Consider the following 19,651-nt stretch of genomic DNA (forward strand, 5'->3'; position numbering starts at 1 on the left):
TCCTCCAATAGACAAATATGATTTTTTTTTAAGTTTACTAGTTCTTCTTTCTCCCTAAATTGTCATATTAATAGTTGATACACGACTATACCACGCGAACGTACGCAGTGAAGATTCTAAATTCAATTGAAAGCCGGCGCTCTATGGATCGCTTTCCCTCTGCCATGATTAACAATCACGCCGCAGCTGTCGCCTCCGTGTTGCACCGCGCAATTAGGCATCCATTGCAGCAGGAGGCGCCAGGTAGGGCCATCTGCTCTGATAATTGAGAAGTATAGTGTTGTAGAAGTTTAAAAAGGCAAGGTAAATATATGTAGGTATACATGTACAGGTAGGTAATAAAATACTTATTAAAAGGTCTTACCATACGTAGGATGCACACCCTGAACGGTGCTTCCGTGGACGTAACCAAAATTTCTGATGGGGCCATAGGGAGGGGTCCTTGAAGACGATAAGAGGATATTCGAAGGGCTCGATTCCTATGTTAAATTTCAGTGGCAGATCCAGAGTGGTCCGGAATCATGGTTAAGCGCCGTCCTTCGGTGGAGAGCACTCACTGCGAATCCACGTTGGAACACTACCAGAGCAAGCATGGGGTACATCGCATGCGAAGGTATCGGCATTAGTTGCACCAAAGTTACACTTTTTCCCTTTTTATGAACGGCAAATGTTTCTGCTGCACTCTCGTGGCATGTTTGCGTGCGGATCAGCTTCAGGTATATTGGTGCATAAAAACTCAAATGTGAACTCTGAGAATGTGCGCTATGTCTCTCTTGCGTAATTTTCACCTAAGCGGTGGCCTCCGCTGTAAGGTTCACTAGTTTGGACTTGATTTGGCGAACAGAAGAGATAGTCTTTTCGAGTACCTGCAAGCGCTACCTTGTTGTCATCCAGGACGATTTCTTCACCCTTGAACCCGAGATGCTGCTTTGCGATCCACAATTTTCTGAAGAAGCATGTCAATAGTGCCGCGGGAACGTTTTATTTTAGAGCACAGCTCTTGCGCCCGTTCTTGGGGCAAGCGTCGGCGTAACCGAGCAAATGAACACAACAAAGCATGAAAGAGCGAACGCGGAGGGCAGCGGCGGATGAAAGATGGCGAAGAGAGCGGGAGGAGAATAGTGGAGGAGGGAAGAAATATATAGAAATATATATTTGCAGAACAATCACAGCACTTTTGGATCCCTCGTTTACTGCTCTAAGAAGTTAAGTACCACAACCGAGTCTTACTGTTATTTGGGCAGTTAACGATGCGTGGCCGCTAGTCACATACAACCGCGTATGGCACAGGAAGCTGCAACTCTGCATGTACTGCGCCCACCGCGGAAGGTTAGAAAAACATCTACATAAGCACAGCAGAGAAGTGGCAACGTTAAGCGGCTCGAATGATAACTGTAGAAGCGTCATTCAGAACAGACGGAATTGTCCTCCACTTCCGGCGGCGTTCTCTCTACGTCTTTTTTAAATAAAAAGATGTTGATTCATGAATGTTTTCATAAACAACGGTTACATTTGTTAATTTTCGCTTTTTCTTCCTGTTTGGCTGTTGCCTTGGCTCTGTCCCTTAGTAGATCGCTTAATTTATCATATCCTTGCGACTCTTGTTTCCAGTTGGCAATTTTGCACGAAAAGAGCTGTACAATTAGGGAAAAACCAGAAGAGTTAAAAGGTGACAGTTATATTGCCTATGAGTTTCAAGGTTATTCCAGGGATTGATGATGAATGCTATCTTGCATTTTATTTTCCACCTTATCTAGCCCATATCACGGGTATATGGTTCCGAGGATCTGTCAGCGTCGCGGCGAGCCATCTCTCGAGGAAATAATGAAACAAAAAGAAAAGTTAAACGTAATTGGCATTTTCTCTGGCCGCAACTCGTTCCACGTGCATACAGACCAGCTGACCATGAACTGAATCCCTTTCCTGGTTCCTGGATCAGTCTAAATGAAGAAGGTTGAACTTACGAAGGAACAACGATGGGCGTGACCGTTGAATAGATGGTAACAACTGAATGCATCTCGAATTATCCGCGCGGGCACCAAATTGACGAGGAAACTGGCCATCACATCCCAGAAAACTTCGATAACTACCGCCATCCAAAAGGAGTGAAAAGGGCAGCAAAATGTTAACCGCCGAATAGCTGTCAAGTCTCAACATTGATGTGGCGGCGCTTTAGGAATGTGTGCGAGAAATGGTGGCGTGGGTGGGAAGTGGGGGGGGGGGGGGGGGAGCGGGCACCCCCGGGCCCCTCCTTGGGTACGTGCCTGGCAAGCTTATTGGTACGAGGCCCGAACTTTGTCACAAGTAAGATTCTTTCTGAACAGCTGGTGTGTTAATTTCAACTGCCCTGACATGCTCTCAACCCGCGCACAACCAACGGTTTAGTGTTGCGTTTCATCGCTTTAAAGAGTTTATTATGATAAGGTAGACCTTCATCTCGGAGTCAGCCAACACTGTTTTTTGAAACATTAGCAAAGCAATGAAGGCTTGTTGGTGAACGTTCATGGTTATATTGCGCTTAGTTTTACACTGACGATATTAAGTGAAGGACGGGATGTGGATGGACGTAGCGCAAACTACTAATTGTTTAATACTGTTAAAGAACGTGCTTATATACAAGAAGATATGGCGCGGGGGGGGGGGAGATATAGAAAGATGTGAGAAGGTGACGACATGTGATCATAGTTCGGGCCAGGCATACATCGTTCACTTGCACCCGTTTGCCCTGGCAAACTCGACCTCAGCTTCGATAAGCGCGGTGGATGGACTGCTTACGCAAATCCCTTTTTCTTTAGCTCCTAGTGCTACGGTCTGTCAGACTAGGCACGTGAAAAAGTACGTGGAATGTGCTACTTCAGTGGTTTACCAAATCCCACTAGATTGCGGGAAAGTATAAATTGGGCAAACTGGACGTTGTCTGAATGATAGGTTATAGGAGCACAAATACACATGCCAGCTTCTGACAGCACCGAGGAACTTGGCTGCACATTTCAAACAACATATGCAAATGCTCTCCACTACTAGAAAACACCACAGTCATTGGCACATCAAAAACAAAAATGGAGCGGGAAATATGGGAGGCGCTTGCGATAGCTAAAGAAAAACAGATTTGCGTAAGCACACCGTCCATCGTGCTTATCAGAGCTGAGGTCGAGTTTGCCAGAGCGAACGGATGCAAGTGAACGAACTATGCCTGGCCCAAACTATGATCACATGTCATCACCTTTTCATATCTTTTTATATATTGCCCCCCCCCCCCCCAACGCCATATCTCCTTGTATATATAAGCGCGTTCGTTAACAGTATTAAACAGTTGGTAGTTTGCGCTACGTCCGTCCACGTCCTGTCCTTCACTTAATATCGTCAGTGTAAAACTAAGCGCAATAGAACCATGAACTGCTTTTTGAGCTCAAGCTGCTTGATCGAAACGGTGGCAGGCTTCCTTACCCATCCTCAATGCCGTAGGGTCCTTCCTGTTCTTGTACTCCTTCCACCGCGCGTTCGCCACAAGGACCATTTGAAGCATCTTCCTCGTCGGTTGTACCGTCAACGTCCGATTTTTCGGACTCCCTAAGGGCCGCGAAAACGGCCGCAAGATCGGGCAGTTCGAAAAATTAATTCATGTCTTTTATTGCCATTAAGGGTTCCAATCGCCACAGGCACATCCAAAAAGGCCTACCAGTACACTTATTAGGCATATCGGTGCTCGTAATATGACAGGAGATGGCGGATGGATACGTGTATAATTAAGGAATAGATACTGTTGTCCTGTGACAATTGCCTCTTCCCACGCTTATGCTTCACCGCGTAACAGTTCTGTATTGAGGCGAAGCCGATTTTCGGTAACCGGCATCATGCAACGCGCTGTGCTTTCCGAGCTTCGAAGCCAGTCGGTGCCATTGTTTCAGCAATGGCAATTCTTTCAATGAAAAACACGGCGCCGAACGGTGAGAAGCGAACGTTGAAGCAGCTAGGCCTAGCGTTTTCCACCCACGGCAGCAGTGGCGGCTTTCATTAATCCCGCTTCAAACTTGCGGTCACGGCAAAAAGTCCGGAAAATCGGAAGGCGTAGGGCTCTTGCGTCTGAAATTTTAGACGTCCTTATACATTGACTCTATGGGGTACGTGGTGGTGCCGCGAAGCCGTCCGAATTATAGGGCACGTGCGGAAAATCGCTCATTGAATGTACACTGGCAACTCCTCCAGCCGACGACACGGCGTGAAAGATGATTCGTTACGATTCCTCTCTGTTACTCGAGCCAGCATTAGCGCGACTTTCGTTCCCTTTCAATAAATAACAACTAATTTTCCCTGATAGAAGCACAATTAAATTCCCTAAGTTTTCCCTGAGGATTTCCAGACTTAAAAATCTCCGAGAATTCACGGTTGGTAGACATCCTGAATTTGTGCATAGGGCACCCGAATCATGTCCCAATGTCCGTGCGCCGTTTCAGACAAAAATGGGACATCCAACAGACGTACTTTCGCATATCCTACCACGGATATCGAACATGAACTTTTTTGGCATGCACGTGGATATTTGTCCTCCAAGAAGCTTTGTGTGCGTTTCCTCGTAAGAACAATGTTTTCTGGCATGCTCGAATTACAATGCGAACATGCCACAAAACGTGTACGATGTACCCACATGCGTGCAAACAGCATGTACGAATTGTATGTAATTCAAACATGCCAGAAAACATGAGTACGTCTGGCTAAACTTTTAAAAGTTCAGTTCGTTCAATAAGCTATGCGCGCGGGGTGGAAGGCCTAGAAGAATGAAGAGTATTGGGGCCGAGCTCCACCACTGGAAAAGCTGGCGCCACCGTCAGCGTGACATGGCATGAGGGATCATGTGGACCATGGGACACAGCGGCCGCGTCGACTAGTTCGGAAGCGCCGAAGCGAGCTGAAAACAAATGTTTAAAGTCCCAGCTGGGCTGCGGTTCTGGTGATGGTGGTGAGGCTTTACCGCCTTGGGCGTCTGCTTGACAACATTTGAAAGTACTATAGTAATAGGTAGTGGCTGCCTTTGGAGGCGTGCAGCATGGTAGGCTACTGCTCGGTGTTGCAGTGCCAGACGTACGCAACAGAGCCCAGTGTCAGCCTTATTCACACGTAGCCGCAGGGCAAGGAGCTGCGTGAAGCTTGGCTGGCGAAACTTAGAACCGGCAGACAGCCATCGGCTACTACTCGGGTATGCAGCAAGCACAGACGCGAGGAACATTTCTGCTACGGCGCCGGGACTGCGCAATGTTCGGCGAGTAGCAGAAAACGAGCACTGAGGCGCTCGCCCGCGCCCGCTGCCCGGCTAATGTAATGACGGTTTGGTCTATGAATTTGTTTATGCTAGATACTGGCAAGTTCACTGGAACGAAAAGGGAGCAGTAAGACGCACATTAAAAAAGGCATGGCATATGGTCATGATTGTGTCATGAATTAATGCACTGGATTACGAAAAAGAAGCAGAGGGAAATCGCACGCTGAGAAGACCGATAAACATACAGTGCGACGCTAATTGAGAAATAATATTGAAATGTCCAAGAATTTAGAAAACAAAAAAGATTGAATTGTCGCGACGGCACATTACAGTCGCCGTAGGCGTCGAAGTCTCTATAACAAAATTATTTTTGAACAGTTCTGACAGTGTTCACGCAACAATGGTTGCTAGTGTACTGTCAAATGCTCATGTGCTGCGACCATAGCTCCCGGCACGGTGCGAAAACGCGCTCACAGTGAAAGCACAACATTGTGCGCGGACCTACATGCAGTCGCGCAGCCAGTCGCTGCGAACCCGTGCGAACGCTGCATTAAGGCTTCATTCTGTTATGCCCCATTTGGTTATACAGACAGCCAACTATATAAGAACATATTTCACATAGTTTACTCTCAGCGTTCGCCTACCTTTCACGCAAGAAGCCGGTTCGGGAGAATCCATCGCCTAGACCTCGCGCAGTGGCGTTCACTGTACGTATTTGGTAAAGAGATAGCGTCTGTAAACGATTCTGTGCTTTCAGTTTGCCCAAGATTATTATATCGACAGTCAAAAACTTCCCTCATTTTGAGAGTACCTACATAAATGTCCAGGAGCGCTGCCGCGTGACGTTTTATTTAGCGCCGTAAGCTACCTATGAGGAGCGCGCCGCGTGAACCCTCATACTATGCAAGGGAGGCCCTTCCCACAGATGGCGACTCCGTAACCCCTCTCCTAAAGCCCTCTCCACTTCCATGCGTGTGCGCGTAACGTCACGGTAGCGTGTTGACGCAGTGGGCCGGTGTTTTCTCTGTGCTGTCACGCAGGGTGAGCTGCGAACGTAAGAGATTATAGTAAACAGTTTGCAAAAGGTCCTGGCATACATGTCCTTAAAATGTACGCAGCATGTCCCTCGCGGACATGGAAGAGATGTCCTCAGAACACGGAAAAGAGCGGCCAAGCGATCGTGCAAGGGTCATCCGCAGGACATACTCGACACATTCCTAGGATATCTACGTCCTGGCAGTGGATGTCCTAAGGATGACATTGTTGTCGCTAGGGTGCCTTAGTTTGGTGTCGTCGAGTACAGGAAAACGTTCAGGTGTCGCGTGCCACACATGACCCAATTGGAACTCAATTTAGCCTCCCGCGCGGCGTTTAGAAAGCCGCAGCTCGGCTTTCTAAATTACTTTGGAGCAGAGAATTACATTTGTCCTTCGGAGCAGGAGTGGTCGCTTTGAAAGAGCCCACATTGGCATTGTAGGTGCAATTATCCAACTCGTACTGGTGCTTATTAGGAGTGATATGTCCACAAACGTGCAACTTGTAGAAATTTCACGCTAGCTCAGCCATGGCCCCTCAGCTGCATTCAGCACGACGGCAAAGAAACGACGAACAAACTTGGGCAGCGAGCGCAAGCGCATAGGAGGAGCCCCAACCATCAACGTGTGGCAGGCTTGAGCGGCGCAGGATAACCTCGAGTGTCACGAGTCGCCCCCCGCTGCAAAACAAATGGGCCCGCTGCAAAGTCAGTGAGCCCGATTGCAAAGTTAGACGCATGAACGTTTTCTAAAGCGTTAATAAATTTAACTTGTGTATTTGGTTACGTAATTTCTGCAACTCTAGTGCCCTTACACCCTCTGCAGCACGCACCCTGCAGGCACTTCACGTACCCCACTAAGGCAGAGTCCCTGACAGCCTACCCGACTTCTTTCTTTTGCGTCCCAAATAGGGGGAAGGGGGGTTCTAGTACATCTACTGTAGGGTTCAGACCTTCTCCACAGTTAAATGAGCTTTTGTGTTCAATGCCTTTTAGCATAATTTTCTGGACTGTTATCTGTTGTGTGCATCACCACATCTTTCACCAAAAATTTAGAGTAGCATGCCAGGCCATCAGTCAGGCTAGCATCTCCAGTTTTTCACTAAAGTCGGCATCTCTCAGAATGCCAGAAAAGGAAGATGCATTAGAGAGAAAAAACTGCTCCCCCCCCCCCCCAACTTCCTAAAATGATATGAGACCTCAAGTACTGCCTATTTCTGCACCCGTTAACAGTTACACAGGAAAAACATTAAATACTGAAAATACATCAATGGCTGTTCACAAAATAATTTAGGGCAGTGTCACCAACAGAAATAGGTGCAGTGCATATTTGTGTTCTACAGGTAGCAGCATGACTTGCATCGTTAACTTGGGAAGTTCTTTTGGGCAGTCTTCCACTGATGATGGTTATAAAAAAAATTAATTGCATCAACTTTGATATGAACACAGGACACAGGCAACACAAAAGTGACATCTTTATGCAATGTGGAAGAAAAGCAAACTGCTCCTGGCAAATGTATGACTGTAGTGCAAAGGTAAAAGTCCCTGTATGTCACCAGACAAGTTCTTGCCTGCTCAATCATCTGATGGCTGTTCAAACTTAAAGTGCTTCGGCACTTTTATCTTGTGAGCCATTTCTGGAGAACACTGGTTGGCTGGTTTTCTCTTGTCAAACTTCTTAGCAATGGTACCAACAAGTGTGGAGTACCTGGGTTGGCAGAACAGAAGATATGGGTTTCAAAAAATGAGGGCAAACAAGCAGCTGGTAGCTTCTACCAGAATAACTATTTTATTCTTTTTTAAGGCTATGGCTATCACCAGAATTAATAAATGCCAACAAAACATTAACACATAGGTTGTTATTAAGAAGGGCAAGGCAAATAAATGCTTTCGAAACATGCCTTTATGTTTTCAAGAATGAATAGTATTTTTGAGAATATGGTGATGAGGACACGGTGAAGGGATGCTTGTTTTCATAGAAAGAACTCCAGAAAAAATGAAACGTTTCAGTGCCAGGGGAAACAAAAACTGCCACAAACAATATTTATTTAGCATTTTAAAAATGTCATTGCAATGAAAGGTTCCTGTACAGAAATGAGTTTAGATTTCCGCATGCAGAGCAATGCGCAAATACAACTGCTGAGCAATGTCTGCCGTGATGTTCAATAACATCTGCACAAACCTAACAAGTATTAGAACTATTAGTAACTGCTGAAAACATAATCCAATTTTTTTTTTTTCAGTGGTTACAGACATACTGCAACTGCAGACTAAGCAAAAATATAATAGCATATAAAATAAAAAGAGATACTAATGCTGAGAAAAGAGAGGAAGTTATAGAGGAATGGACCTCCAGAAGCACACAGTAAACACTATGAGACAGCAACTCTGCTTTCATTTTAATAAAGGTACAAAAGACATTATCCTGCAATGAGGTGAAATGGTGAATCGCGCAGCACTGCAGAGCAGATGTTAAAGGTAATGTGAACAGTGCAGCACTACTAAACCCGAGCTGGGCCATTTGCCAGTTGCATAAACAAGCAGTGCTGTAGCTCAGCCTAGCTTACAGTCTGCTAAAGATGAATGAACAGGTGAGGGTGAAAGGGGACAGCCACAGGAAAGTGGTGTAAATCAAAATAGTTAAACCTCGATATAAGAAGTAGGTAAAACAGCCAATATCGACATTTCATTGAATTGAAATTCCACCTTTTATGCAAAAAAGTACAGTTGCCAATTGGTTTTTCTTACAAGGAAAGGCGCCGCAGAATTTTGCGAATTATCGGGCAATCGAAAGCAAATTTGTGTGAGAAAACAATTCATTTTGACGATTTTGGGAGTTAGCGACGAATGATTCGGTTTCATGCCACATCGACGATATCTTCACATCGCCAGTACGAAGTACGCGAAATCAGCTACGCTCTTGCGTGCACTCCGGTCCCGCGGCTAAGAGCATCGCCCGCAGGCAGGAAATGCTTCGTCTGCCTCTCGCTCCAACGGGTCACCGAAACTCGAGATCACGATACCTTCAACACTAAACGCACGGGAAGACAGCTTACATGATGCCACGCTGTCTCAGCACGCCCGTTCTTTGTACATGCGGGAGATTACCTCTAAAGCAGGGTGCGCGGCTGAGCCATGCTCAGCCACGGCCGAGACGCCCTCCTGCCACCCCTCAGGCGCGTTTCATCGGGTTACCACGAGCTCGCTCCCCTTTCCCTTTCTACACATGGGAAAGTAGCAATCGTGAAGCCACCATCTTTCTGGTCTCACCCTCGTACACTTTCACTCACTCCTGGGGGGCGATAGGATATTATAGCACTTGGACTCTAGACGGAACATGGTGCGACTCCACTTTGGCGGTCCACCTCTCAAAACACTGCACGCGATTTGAGAGGTGCCCGTTTGCAAGCAGCTGCTTGTAATTTAATCATTTGACCATCTGTGCCCGCAGAAATGTCAATTGTCTCGGCATTTGAAAGTTTTAGAATAGGGGCCCCAAAAGCTTTGCGGGTGTTAGCGTTGGGGCACACAGGAGTAAGTTACAGAATAAGACTTTGCGTTATAACCTGATAGCGTCTTGCGCTTGCAGCGCCACTACGGCGTCAAAGAAAAGCTACTATAAATAATGAAATAAAATATACCATTTTATGATAACAAGAGTAATTTTGATATTTGTGTTTCCGCGTTAAATCATAGTTTAGAGGTTATTCTATTAGCCGCAAGCAATTTGTTGTGCTTAGTTTTGAGTAACCAACTTTATGTGCCTTCACCAGCCAAGCTAAACCGTGTTAGGCCATGAAATCGACAGTCACTTCTAGCTTGCGAACTCCACATGTTACCACAAATCAAACCCAGTTTGGTGCTAGGTTAGAGCCGTTGCTTTGATGGGTGCCATCATGTTTGTTGGCGCAAAGCTTTTGGGACTCCCGCTAAATCAGTGAAATAGCATGCCAAATGCAAAACCCAAACACAGTTTGCGCCACTCTATTCCTTTGCAGCTGTAGCGAAATTTCATTATATTGAAATCGCATACAAAAACACTTTGTTATATTAAGGTTCTAAATACATGATGTTCTATAGATGAGATTATGATAAGTTAAATAATTCGTTATATTGAGAATTTCATTATTATTTGAGGTTTAACTGTAAAGGCTTTTTGGTGGCAGCCATTGATGCTTCTAGTATGCCAATACACACAGAGAGAGAAATTTATTTACAGAAAGGCAGAGAGGTCGGCCTGAGCTATAACTTACTCTGGCCTGCTACTCTACATTGGGGAAAAGGGACGGGGAGGGAAAGGGCTCATGAATGATGGTGGTGTAAGGAAGAGATGCGTATATACAAATTCACAGAGCTGTGGCATCTCTAAAGCCGTGCGTCCAGCCCAGTGGCTTGGAGAAAAGCTATAGCGGCACTTGTTACCAGGGCTGCGCTGTTTGCATTAGGCCAAGGACCTAAAAGAAACTCGTCTGATAGCGGTCTCTTATGGATCGTTGCAATGGAAGAGACAAGTTGCTGTCGTTCTTGCGCGTACGTGGGACACGTGAAAAATATATGTGTTTCTGGCACCTCACAGTATTCACAGTTTGGGCTAGTATCACTGGCACCTATCCGATGTCTATGTTGGTGAATGTGACACCAAGGCGAATCCGGTGCACCATGCTCGTGTGGTTTGTTTTGAACTTGTGAGGCATACGAAATTTCATTTCTTGGTCCCATTTGTGTAATCGCTTGTGTCGTTGATCTGGTTGGATCCAGTGTTCCAACGTACGGTTGCGTATTACGCGACGAAGTAGGGCGTTTGTGTCTGTTCGTGAGAACGGGATTCGCACTTCACAAGCATTATCTAAAGCAGTTTTCGCTTCAGTATCTGCCTGTTCATTCCTGATCACGTCACAGTGTGAGGGTATCCATTGAAAGGTGACATTGTTGCCATTTCTAGTTGCGTGCTCGAGACGCTCTGTAATTTCTATAGCCATGGAATAATACGGGCCCCGTCTGAGGACACAGTCAATCGTTTGAAGAGCTGGCTTGCAATTGCAGAATATCGTCCATGCGTGAGGAGGCTCCTCAGAGAGAAATCAAAGTGCCTCCCGGATAGCAACAAGTTCTGCGGCAGTTGATGTTGAGCTATGGTCTAGTTTAAACCGCCGAGCGATGATCATATGTGGAATGATGAAGGCTGCAGTGGAGGCATATGGTGTGACAGAGCCATCGGTATACACGTGTACAGTATGTCTGTACTCTGCAGAAATGTGCAACAGGGTACACCAATACACAGGGCAGAGAATGGAATGAATGCTTATGGGTGCCTCGAAATGGTCTATCCCAATAAATAGAGTAGAAGAAGCATCAATGAATTCTTTCTCGTAATAGTTGCTACATGTAATTTGCAACTTTTGTTTTGTCCCATTCCCATGCACTGCAAATGTGCACATTTTGTTTCGGACAATATTGCAATATTCATGCTGACATACTCTGTATCAAAGTGCAAAGGCAGCTAGCTAATGAAAAGCTTAAATAAAAGAAAATTTTTCTGGATTGCAAAATAAAAAAAATTGAAACAGTGAGTTTCTGACTCTTCAAAACAGAAGTTCTGCAACTACATCTGCTAGGTCATAAAGTGGACAACAAAGACTTGTACTACACTGCTCCAGACCACAACCATTGCACTGTCAATAAAATATTTGGAAAACTCCCAAAACGATGGTAAAGCTTTATGTAAACTGTTAATAGATTGTCCTACACTTGGCTGCCCTGGAAATCGTTGCAGACCCCCCAAAATGTTTGTCCACAAAATACATTTCAACATCAAAAGCATGCACTCAAGAATGAAGCCTGCTGCAGCTGCCAATGTGCATCTAGTAATTATTTTTTTTCTGCGTGTAATGAGAAATTTGGCGCTGTTGTGACTTGGCACTTCCCGCTACTAATTTTCCAGGATGAGGTTGAAGCCATTGCATACCTTTATGGGAAACGAAACAATAGCCATCGTTTCCTTTCTATGTATAGAAAAATAGCTGCAATTCCCCCTCCCAGCAGTGTGCAAGGAAGGCAATGATGTTGACTATCACTGGAAATGTGGGTATGTGGGTTAGATTTTTTTTTTAGTTTCTTCTATTTTTTTAAAGGTGGGGGGGGGGGGGAGTCTGGAGTTCTTACAGGGCAGCCAACTGACAGAGAGGCAAGAGGGTTCATTAACACATTTTGTGTGCTTCAAACACTCTATTAATAAACTGCAGCTTCAGACCTGTATTATATGTTCTCGTTGCAGAAATGCAAACTTGATGCCACAGCTTTTTTTTTTTTTAGTTTTGAACTTGGCGATGTCACCAACTTAAAAAAAAATATTTGGGCTTTTAAGAACAATTCTGCTCTTTATCAATATTTAGCTTTTCTTTTAAAGTCTTTTAAAAAAGTAAGGCACCTTAATTTACACTGGCACAAAGCTGCTTAGTGAAAGCTTTTCTATGTTTCACATGCAATTCAATTGGCAGATGGGAATTTGACTCAAGCTTAAGCTTCCTCTTCAAGCCTGTGTCTTGGCTGTGGGAGACAACACATAACAGCGAAAGCTAGGCTTGACTGCAGCACTGTAAATTTGTGCAATCGCTCCTAGAGCTTTTCAGGTTGGAACAGCGGAGCAATGAAACTAACTGGTTCTAGTAACGCTGATTTGTAAGTGACGTCACGATGTTTATGTCTGCAGTATATGCAAAGTACATAAATCTGCAAGTAATTATGGTTCTTAGATAAATAAGCCTATGAAATGTGCCCTTTAAGATATTGAATAAATATGCTTGTTTTAAGAAAACAACACATGTAGCCATACATTGAAAATATAGATACCGATACAGAAAGCAGCTGATCAACAAAAGCAAAAGGTGCACAATAAATCAGCAATACTTTACCTTTCAGCCATTTCTTCATCTGGAATGCCAGGCATTTTACATGTTTGTGGCTCCTTTTCATTTTCACCTTGCATTATTCGCTAAAACATCAAAAGCAAATAATTATGAACTTACGGCCAGTTTGTAAGCATGGAGAAAAGAAAACTAGGTTATCTTTCACAGCCTTACCTCAATTTCTAGATTACGGCCCTTAAAGGACATTCTAGGAAGGATCAGCCCTAAGCAAGGTGCATAGCTCTCTTGAATAATATAACGTGACCTAAAAAAACATACAAAAACATCAAAACAATAAAATGGGCAAGGACAAGTATGACCAAAAGAACATGTTTGTGAAATTGCAATAGCACAATCTGATTCAAATAGAAAAATGATGCAAATGATTCAAAATTCAGCATAGCATTAGTAACCCACTAGAGAGGTGGTACAAACGGGCATGGATAAGATAAAGCATGCAAAATATATTATTTGTGCCAAGTTCCAAACTTATATAATCACCTACTAACAAGCTGCTGCAACTGGTGATGACTATTAATGGCTTCTTCACATTTAATGTACTCATACAGGAGTGCTTCCTGAGGGCGAGCCCTCACAAGGGTGGTGGTGACAATGAGAAGCTAAATAAGGAGGACACGATGTATATTGCAGAAGTGCAGAGAAGTCACTTAGACCATATGTGTCATGGCTTCGAGGTCTGAAGTTTTGAAGCGCGCTAGCTTATCGAAGTCACCTGAAGCCTCTTGAAGCCAGATGTACGTTGAAGGCCATTTATAACTGGCTGGTGATGTGAGCTGTAGGTAAACAGTGACTGGGAGCTGAAGTAGCAACGAAAGTAGGAATATTGACAACATTTTAATGTCACACCAACATAATGTTTTTTCCACTGATTAGACGAGTTGAGCACACTCCTCTATCTGAAATAAGCATGCTGAAATTCACCTTTTCTTTATCTGATTAGAGATAGAAACAAATTTGGTTCTTCAGGCACTGACAGAATTTGTTGACCTAGGGAAGGCAACATCAAAAAGAACAAAAAAGCAATGTTAATACATCTAAAGCTTGGCTACAGTAAAACTAAAACTGATTTGTTTTATGCTTCAGCTGGCCCATGGCAATGGTGGTCGAGGGACATTATTTACAGTAAACATGCAACTTAAGTGCTTTAACTTAATGTTGCACTGATTCTCTCGAATAATCACAACAGGGTAGTTGATAGGTATATTAGGTAAATGAATTAGTATTGAATAACAAATTCTAACAAGCTCTTTGTTTTCAAAACTCAATAACTAGGGTGAAACTTTCTGCATAAAAAATGGAGCCAGCGATAAATTAGGGGGGAGGATTAGGGGGATATAGTCTCTGTCATGTGAACAGGTGTGCAGTGAGAATCAAGATGTATTCTTTTCATGCTTGTAACCCCCCTGCTGTAACGCTTTCGGGCTAAGCGGGGATATGTCTGAATAAAGAATAAAGAATACGCCTAAGCCAGTTTTACAAATTAAAGGACGGAAGCATGCTTGAGCGCCTAGTATCATAACATGATTGAAACTTTAGTTGTATAAGAGAGCGAACAGTGGATGATGTTCGTGGGTCATATTGAGACATACAGCAAATCTATACATATTCAATAAATATTCTTATCAATTCCAAGTGCCTAGTTTCTGAATGAGTGAATCTAACTTTGGCAGCTGGTGGTTTTCAGTGAGTTGTACAGCCTGTCAAGATAGCGCCTGTTTGCATTTGCTTTTCTCACCCGTGCCTGCGCTGAGTGAATCTCATAAGTTGCTCTAGGACTATGCCTGAATGCGCAAGCAGAAGTGGGAAGCACAGGTTGCAAGCGATTACGAGTTCTGGGCGCTGATCTGCACAGTATTGTTACTCCGATTCCCAAACTTCCGAGCATGCACATTATTCGCAGATGCCTGGAAGGCTGAAAAATATGACAGTGAGCAAGGCCATAATGAAGCGGTAGCCATTCTGCAGTGAAATTGCAAGCCACGCTTAGGCAGGCAAACTCTAAACCCAGACATATTTCGGTTCCTTCAGCATTATCACAGAGCAAACACTGCTTTTTTTTTTTTTTTTAAAGTTACTATCGCACCTTTGAGAGTAAGCACTACTGTATAAAACTAGTAAGCATATCCTCCTAGAGTAGCAAACTCTCCTCTTGGGCAACAAGCTTGTCTGGATGCACCATGTCTTCAGGAGTGTTTGCTTGTAGCATGTTATCCCCAACATACTACTAAAAATCTCACTACAATTCCTGCGTTGCTGCCCACGATGTCTATTCGCCAGTGTGCCTGGTGATGAAATGCGAGTCCAAGGGTGTTGCAAGGACTTGGTGGATTACACATGCATATAGCCAGGGAAATAGGCTGCTCAGCCTAGCGATTGTGGAAATAGCAGGCTGTGCCTTGTTTTGCAGTTTGACTCCCACATTAAAAAGTGCACTTACTGTGAGAAACAAAAAAAAAAAAAACCTTTGAACTTTCTCCTGTGCTCGGCAGAATCAAACTCACTTCACCTTCATACAGGTTCCTCAAGGATCATGCTGACCCTTTAGCAAGTTTAGCAAGCAAGCAACAAATGCAAGCAACAAATGCACTGAGCATGTACCACTTTTCCATTAACATCTTTCCCGCCAACATTTAATGAGCTTAACCTTGATTGCAGTGAGTATGTCTCACTCTTGAATGAACCTCTTGCCAACTTAGGTCACTGAGTATGTGCCACTCGGTGTGCGGTCAAAGAGGAAACAATTTTCGGCATTTGCACACCCCAGTGCTCCAGTCGTGCCGTCTTGGGGGCCATGCGCAGACTTCTTGGCAGTGCCACGAGATGGCGCAGTGTGTTAAAAACAATTCTGGGGTTTTATGTACCAAAAGCACGATCTGATTATGAGGCACGCAGTAGTTGGGGACTCTGGGTTAATTTTGACCACCCGGTATTTTTTCACGTGACCCAGATGCATGGGACACGGGCCTTTTTGCATCTCACCTCCATGGAAATGGGGGTGCTTAGCAGCGCAACACAACAGCCACTTAAGCTACCATGGTGGGTTGCATAGCATGTCCAGCAAAAAAATGGTAGGTGACCCTAATCTTTGACTTAAGTGTGTCTTAGTGGCACTCGTACCTCGGTGTTGTTCTTTCGGTTAACTTTAGACGAACGCAATGCACGAACCTAACTCGGGGGCAACTGCTTTCCCTTAATTAGTTGGCTAAACATTATGCCCCTTTCCTGTGTGTGACATCATTACTTCTGCTTTCTACTTCCGGGGTTCTAGCAATTTCGCAAAAATAGTGTGCTCATGTGGTGGGTCTATAAAGTCTACCATGCTGTGCAGTCATAAGTGATTTCTAACTTATGCTAATTATTCCAGACACTTCAGTAACTAACTTGCAAGTAAACTTATGCTCTGTTATCATATATATAATGAAACCCATAATTTTGTACTGTACAATATTTTTTTCTATATTTTTCTGATTTACTTTGAATTTCCTACCCGATTGTCACTTCGCAAGCATTGCGGACTGCTTAGTCTTTTAGGTTTGGTCAATGGTCTTATAAGGAAAGCAAAGGCACACCTCGACAATCTGAATGGCATTGCAGGCAATCATATTCTTAAACTAAGCTCACAGGAGAAGTAAATACTTTATATGAAATCGTACCAAACCGAAGGAAGGAGTACGATTAATGTGGTGAACTGGGCTTGTTGGTACATATTTGAAAAGGTGGCAGCACAAGAAAGAAAAACACGACAGGAGGCAGGACGACAAGGACGAGTGCTGCACTTCCAACATGATTGTGAATGGTTCAGAAAATATATGTGCTGTTTGAGGCAAGGGCTATCATCTGTGCATGCGTAAATATGCCAGCTTTTTGTCTGCAAGCATGATAGAGGTCATGCCGAGACATCCCTCCACAAGTCTAGAGATCCGTTCACATTCTGCGATTTCCCTTGTGCTGCACGTTTTACTCCTTTTGATAATGGAAGTGTTTTCAAGCTAGGGCGAACAGTCCTTGCAAGTCAGACAATGACTTGCCAGTAAACCTTCAAAATCTTTTCCTTCACATGGTTTTACGTTGTTTGCGTGTTCCCTTAACCTATCGATAACACATCTCCCAGTTTGGCCAACATACACTTTTCTACACCTTGAAGGAATTTGATAGACTACACCTGCGTATTCACCAAAGACCGTCTGTACTTTGTGCCGCAGTCACGCTGCTGGGTTGCCGCCGGGTCGGCCAACCTGCAAAGCTTTGACAGCTTGTGGGGGGCAGAGAACACATCCACGTCGTAAAGCTGGGCCACCTTTTCAAGATTGTGTGATAGCATGTGAATTTAAGGTATCACACCTACTTTCTACCTACGCTGTGCACGAGCTTCGCACATTTGCGGCTTTGTGCGCATCTTTTTGAGAAGGCCCACTGTGACCGAAATGAGGAGGTGCTGAGGATATCAGGCACTCAGCTATCTTTCGGCTTGATTATCGAAGGCATCTGAGATACAGTGCAGGCAAGATTTTCCCAGAGTGTTCTTTAGGCAGAACTTGCAACAGCTCGTTTAACGAGCTTAGTGTGGGCGAACTAGCGCTCGTGTTTGTCCTGTCTCCATGCGTAGCTTTTTTTTTTTTTTTCGCTGCTGCCTTTTTAGCTAAGGGTAGGATGGATTCAACGCGACGGTGGGTGGATAAGTTTTTCAGTGCGAGGGTGTGGCGAGGACATGACTTGTGCAGTGAGGGAGGAAAAAAAAAGAGGGTATGTGCACATATCCGAGTTTAATACTTTTAAAGTTCTCGTAGAACTTTGATGCCATTACACATGCAAATTGCAACTTCTTTTTGCCTCTGATATAGTAGAGTCTAGACATTCTTATTTCTTGATGCTTTACAAGCTCATCACCATTTTTATGTCTAAGCAGAACATGGTCACACTGTTTTGTAGCCACTGAATAATTTTTCGACGTCACCCTTTGCTTACGCGCTACGAATCTTAAGCTTATTGTTTACGTTGACCACGCCTGTGTTTACTCTCTCACTGCTATCTACAATACATAGAGAAAAGGGGTTGTCAGGGCGGCAAGACTGACTTGTCAACCAGACAAAGACAAGGCTCCTTGTAGAAACGTTGGCTTTAGAGACATCTCGTGCTCGATCGCTGTTAACCAGGATTTAACGAAGTCATGCCACGTTTTCTTGACATCATGCTTAAACCAAAGGAAATCGTCCCAGTGATATCAGAACGAAGTCGTAAGTACACCAGCAAGCAATATGTCCCACGTTATCGAATTCAATTTCGAGAAGTGCGCCTACAAGGGTGAAAAAGGAGGTATGCTAGCGTGTGCCTCCAGTTTTATCGCAAGTATGTTTTCCAGCTAGGTATTAACGTACCCCTCCTTTTTTATGGTGTCCATTGCATCACTGTTGAATAACGAGCGATGTTCTTCATCCTCCTCGTCCTTCTGTGCCTTTTCCTTGCTTTTTTTCATAAACTGCAAGAAGTGGCGACGGACGGTTAACGAAACACATAACATGAGGCACAATACGCAACGCTGTTACCTTCATTTCAAGTAGGTGCCTCGAAAGTTTCGTCTTTGAGGTGTCCCTTGCCATTTCTTTTTTGAAGTAGTTTAACGTCAGCCGCACTTCAAGCGCCCACTATCGTGTTGTCGTCGCAGGCCCGAACTTCGAGCGAGAGGTTGCACACAGAGATCGATAGAAAAAAACGTGATACAGTCAGCGCTAGCTAACTAGCGCAGTCACACTCAAACATGCCACCCGTAGAGTGGAGAACCACACTGGGAGAACCAGCAAACGGAATGAAGAACCAACTTGTGCTCGTGTGAAAAACCTTCACTTGGCTTTGGATTTGTCTGCTGTAAGCTTGTGCTCACAACTTCAAGCCATCAAATCGCTGTTAGGCATATTGTCAGACCACAAATTTTTGAATCGGCTTCTTTATAGCTTCCTTCACTTCTTTTTATGTGTTATTGCAAGTATGTTTATTGCCATAACATTAGCGAATTGATATAATATTGCAGATCACCAGTCTTTATGACCAACGGGCAGCCGCAGGGATTAGTAGCGGTTTCGCAGTTTCAGCATGTTTCAGCGGTGCTTTCGTCTGCTGTGCCCCGGGCACAGCAGACACGGCCTTCAGCGGTTTCAGTCATAGAGTTTCCTACGAAAATTTTTGTAGGAAACTCTATGGTTTCAGTAGGCCCCGCACACTCTCAAGTTCAACAAATGGCCACAGAGGGCAAAAAATCAATCGAGGTGCGTTTCCGCGTAAGCGCGCAAGTGGAGCTACTGTAATTTGGACGCATACTTTAATTTGTTCTTTCTCTGCTAGGGGCGGGATAGCATTGTGGGGTTACAACAGGTATATGAGGTACTGAGAGGCATTTGGAAAGGAGTAATGGTGCCGGGGCTTACTTTCGGGAATGCGATC

The 19,651-nt window shown here is 44.4% G+C and overlaps 1 protein-coding gene across 1 annotated transcript; it reads right to left on the reverse strand.

The window, feature by feature from the left end:
* Positions 1-7,749: 7,749 nt before the first annotated feature.
* Positions 7,750-19,066, reverse strand: Mpp6 (M-phase phosphoprotein 6). The gene is made up of 5 exons (XM_070530610.1): positions 18,760-19,066; positions 18,592-18,692; positions 13,370-13,460; positions 13,202-13,281; positions 7,750-7,998 (listed from the first exon to the last, which is right to left on the reverse strand). Exons 1-5 carry the CDS (start codon positions 18,811-18,813, stop codon positions 7,866-7,868), a joined length of 459 nt encoding a protein of 152 aa, XP_070386711.1. The 5' UTR covers positions 18,814-19,066; the 3' UTR covers positions 7,750-7,865.
* Positions 19,067-19,651: the final 585 nt, after the last annotated feature.

The sequence above is a fragment of the Dermacentor albipictus genome, chromosome 1 (genome assembly GCF_038994185.2).
Source record: "Dermacentor albipictus isolate Rhodes 1998 colony chromosome 1, USDA_Dalb.pri_finalv2, whole genome shotgun sequence".
Classification (NCBI taxonomy): Eukaryota; Metazoa; Arthropoda; class Arachnida; order Ixodida; family Ixodidae; genus Dermacentor; species Dermacentor albipictus.

Excerpts from the sequence above, each read along its gene's own strand:
- Mpp6 (XM_070530610.1), bottom strand. The coding sequence starts at position 18,813 with ATGGCAAGGGACACCTCAAAGACGAAACTTTCGAGGCACCTACTTGAA. Across the intron at positions 13,461-18,591 it reads GACACCATAAAAAAGGAGGG|GTCACGTTATATTATTCAAG; the intron begins GTACGTTAATAC and ends ATGTTTTTTTAG. Across the intron at positions 13,282-13,369 it reads GCCGTAATCTAGAAATTGAG|CGAATAATGCAAGGTGAAAA; the intron begins GTAAGGCTGTGA and ends TTGATGTTTTAG.